The sequence below is a fragment of the Gavialis gangeticus genome, unplaced genomic scaffold, assembly GCF_001723915.1.
Source record: "Gavialis gangeticus isolate Ggan-Ray unplaced genomic scaffold, GavGan_comp1, whole genome shotgun sequence".
NCBI lineage: Eukaryota > Metazoa > Chordata > Crocodylia > Gavialidae > Gavialis > Gavialis gangeticus.
This window is the reverse complement of record NW_017729034.1, coordinates 11,664,566-11,668,561: the sequence shown is the minus strand read 5'-3', so window position 1 is coordinate 11,668,561 and position 3,996 is coordinate 11,664,566. Positions and strand designations below refer to the sequence as shown.

Genomic DNA, 3,996 nt, shown 5'->3' with positions numbered 1-3,996 from the left:
TAGACTGGAGCTAACTGAACAAACCTCTCCTAAGGGTTAAGTGACTAGGCAACAATCCCTCTCCATGTGTTGATCCCATGACCTCAGATGCCATAAAAAAGAACCTTGCCTTCTCCTGGGAGGTCCTAAGATCTACATTTTTACAAATAGATATGAGTTTTTCCTAGCTAGGTTAATCCAAATCACTTCAGTTTTGACAGTTAGTTTAGACCTAGTGTGATATGGGTTCAACATTGCCATAGTCGTCTTCATTGCTAGTGGTCTCCACCCAGAACTTGGGTATCAGGCATTCTTGAATTGCAACTGGAGTGAAAAAAATGGGGTCCCTCCGCCAGCTTGCCAGGAATGGAGCTAGTGGCTGTTTCTGCAGTTTCTGTTCCATTAAGGCTCTGGTGGTTGTTGTAGTCCTGAAAGGGTTTGTTTTCACTTTCCCTCCTAGGGATCTGAATTTATTTGTAGCAGGGCTCACAGGCCTTCCATTTCAGACCACTGCCGCTTGCTCTCCACTTCACCTTTCTGTCAGGACTTTTCTAGAGATAGTAACTTCTGCCAGGGGGATGGGGTCTAACAAGCAGCAGTAGTAGTTGTCTTATGTATTGTGTCCAAAAAAATAAAATGACTTTGAACCTCACCCCGTCCCTCATCAAATAATGAGCAAAAAGCAGTTTCTTAGTTCTGCTTGAAATCAGCTTATCTGCCTTTTAGTGTGCTTTCCTTGCATCACACATGAGCAAGAATGGAGAGAAAGGTCAAATCAGGCCTCTTCTACAAAGAACAAGTGCTTCAGAACTTCTTTCAAAGAGCTCTATTGCATAACAAGCAAGGTTTGGAGCAAGGGTGGGCAATTAATTGGGCTGGATGGCCACTTACTGAGTTTTGGTGAGCTTTTGCATGCACAATTGATGCTATCTGGGCCCATTTTCCTTACATTCATTGCTGGGGTGCTGGATGGAGCAGGTGAGCAAGCAGGGTCTCCATGTGGACAGGCCTGGGACCCCCACAGGCAGGGCACACTTGGTCAGGCAGATGGGATGGGGCCATGGATGGGTGTAGAGCAGCATCCAGGAGCAGAAGGTCAGGATTGCAGGCCGGTGATCGTGCAGGGTAGGGCCTGGGGCAGAGCCACAACCTGCTGCCCTCACAGACCTGCGACATTCCGAGGCAGTCCAGGCTGTGGCAGCTCTGTCTGGCTGCTGCTGCTGCTGCCAGCTCTGTGGAGTCTGGGGACATGCAGCCCTGCACCCACTCTGGACTTGCCCTGGCAAGAGAGGACCAGCTCCGGACCAGCTAGGACCTGCGTGCACAGCCCTGACTCTGGCCCACCCCGTACCTGCTCTTAACCCTCCCACCCACGATGAGCAGCAGTGGCGGCTGTGCAGAAGCTGTTGCTGGCTGTGGGGGAAAAGCGGTTCCAGCCCCTTACTGCTGCCAGGTCCTTCTTGCTGCTGCCACCTAGAGCCTGTGCCTGGACTGCCCTGTGGCTTCTCTTTACTGTCACCACTGCTCCGCTGGGTGGCTTGGATGCAGTGCTGGTGGCGGTAGTGATGACAGCAGAGGAGCTGCAGGGCAGCCTGGGCATGGGCTCAGTGGCATTGGCAAGGGGCAGGGGCCGCTTTTCTCCCATGCCCAGCAGTAATTTCTGCCCCACTGCCACTCGTGCGCAGATGGGTCCAGAGTGGGCGCAGGGCAGCTCGGGGTTGGGACTGCGCACGCAGGTCCTGGCTGGTTCAAAGCTAGTTTGGTTCAGCTGAGATGAGTCTGGAGTGTGTGCAGGGCAGGCTAGATCCAGGGCTGTGCGTTCAGCTGTTTCTGGGTACTGGTGATGGTGGCAGGGAGGAGTCGCAGGATGCGTGGGCTTGCCTGCCCCTACATAACCTAGACTTTCTAAGGTAAGATCGAAGTCACACAAATGTGGTTCCATTTTTTTAGCTTGTTCCTCTCTGATTTGGGGTAGGAGGTTTAAAGTGTGTTATGACAGCCAGCTTGGCAATATTTTCAAAGCCTTTATGATGCAACAATATGTTGAAAAAGCTTTTTGTGCCAATTCAGGGAGATGAGGACCATGTTGTAAGCCTGTGCTATGAGACTGTTCGTGATGGTCATTCAGTCCTGCTCTTCTGTCCATCCAAGAACTGGTGTGAGAAGCTGGCAGACATCATAGCTAGAGAGTTCTGCAACCTGCAGCTGTCTGAGAGTAAGAGGGGCAGAGGGAGGAGGCTGTGATATGCTGATCTATGCTGTGCCTTTGCAGCACAGTAGTCCTGCTAAGAGCAGCTAAATTATTCTTTCTTCCTCTTCCTCTTTTCTGATGAAAGGAAAAACTTCAAACCTTCCACCAATCCCCTTGAACAAAGAGGGAATAGAGGAGGTGATGGACCAGCTAAGACGATCACTCTCGGGTTTGGACTCTGTGCTCCAGCGAACTTTACCATGGGGAGTAGCATTTCATCATGCAGGTACTCCTGAGCTTCCTCGTTGCTGGGCTCCTTGGTAGCTGTACTACGTTGATTAATCCAGGGTCAGCTAAGATTCATGCCTGGCCTGAGAGAAAACAAGGCCTAAAACTACTATAAGGGTAGATGCTGCTTTGAACTGTACCTAGAATGGAAAATAATGAGGAATACAGGTTCAAGGCAGCAAATCACAGGACTTAGTGATAGAGAAACCATTAGCCCCCAGCTCTGCCACATACAATTCTCTTTTCTTATATTTCTAAAATACCTCATAGAATCATAGAAAAATAGGGTGGAAAGGACCTCAGGAGGTCATTTAGTCCAACGGGGCTCAGCCTCTCTTGCCCAGTGGGCCTGATGAACAGCCCAGGGGTGGTCTGCAGGACAGATTCTAAGCACGGGGCCATTTGGAGATGCAGTCCAGTCTGACCCCACACACCAGATTCGGTCATGGCTTGACTCTGTGCACCAAATCTGGCCATGGCAGGGCCCTGTGCCAGTGCAATCAGGCAAGTGGGGCCATGTCATCTGGGCTGTGGGGTTCTCCAGAGGTCTGGAAATTTGGTGGTAGGGGTGTGGTGACAGTGTTAATGGTCGTGGCTCTGGATCTGTTAACACATACCCTTTCCCTGCTACCAAATTTCTGGGCCTGTGGGGAACCTTGCAGACAAGATGACATGGCTCTGTGGGCGGTGTCCAACCCACAGACCAGAGGTTGAGCATTACTAATCTAATCCAACCCCCACCCCCCTAAAGGCAGGGTCATTCCCGACTAAACCATCCGAGTCAAGTGCTCGTCTAAGCTGCTGTTAGAGACTTCCAAGGATGGAGATTCCATAACTTCTATGGAAGCCTGTCCCAATGCTAAACCACCACCCTAAAAGAGAAAATTCTTCCTACTCTCCAACCTAAATTTCCCTTGCTTCAGTTTTAGAGCACTACTCATCCTGTCCTCTGTGTCACAGAGAAGTCTGTCAACATCCTCTTATAACCATTCTTCAGGTATTTAAAGACTATTATCAACCCCCCACTGCAGTCCTCTCTTCCCCAGAATAATTAATCCTAGTTATTTCAGTTCTTAAGTCAAGTTTTCCAGGCCTCTAATAATTTTTGTTGCTCTCACCTGGACTTTTTAATTTGTCCACGCCCTTCTTGAAGTGTGGGGTCTAGAACTGGACACACTATTCCAGGTGAGGCTGAATAAAGTGGAAAAATCACTTCCTTTGATTTGCAAGTGACACTCCTGTTAATACAGCTCAATATGCTATTGGCCTTTTTTTCCAACAACATGCAATATATGAAATAAATACCATGCTCTTCTTAATTTTCATGTTGTCTACAAATACTTTAGAGCAGTATTTCCCAAATCTTGTAGAAAAGTTCCCACAGTAATAAAGTCAGGTGTGCTTGCATATCCCTACTTCAGCAACTGGAATCGATTTCCCTGTGCCGGTGGGAGAAGCAGTGGCTGAAGTAAGCAGATCCTGTCAATTTGCTGCTGTTATTCATGTGTGTCCTGGTCACCCTCCCCTTGCCTCCGCCC

The 3,996-nt window shown here is 49.2% G+C and overlaps 1 protein-coding gene and 1 long non-coding RNA gene across 5 annotated transcripts in view; one reads left to right on the top strand and one right to left on the bottom strand.

The window, feature by feature from the left end:
* Positions 1 to 3,166, bottom strand: part of LOC109304460 — a 13,115-nt gene extending 9,949 nt beyond the window's left edge. Inside the window, exon 1 of the long non-coding RNA XR_002099397.1 lies at positions 3,155 to 3,166. This is a non-coding gene — a long non-coding RNA (uncharacterized LOC109304460). The remainder of the gene's footprint in view (positions 1 to 3,154) is intronic.
* The window catches only part of POLQ (DNA polymerase theta), a 141,860-nt gene that overhangs the window by 20,058 nt on the left and 117,806 nt on the right, over positions 1 to 3,996 (top strand). For all 4 annotated transcript variants that reach the window (XR_002099396.1, XM_019527057.1, XM_019527056.1 and 1 more), the window contains 2 exons: positions 2,050 to 2,194; positions 2,316 to 2,456. Coding sequence is in view for 3 of the 4 variants with exons in the window: in XM_019527057.1 (XP_019382602.1) it covers positions 2,050 to 2,194; positions 2,316 to 2,456 (286 nt within the window). In the remaining variant the exon portion in view is untranslated. The remainder of the gene's footprint in view (positions 1 to 2,049; positions 2,195 to 2,315; positions 2,457 to 3,996) is intronic.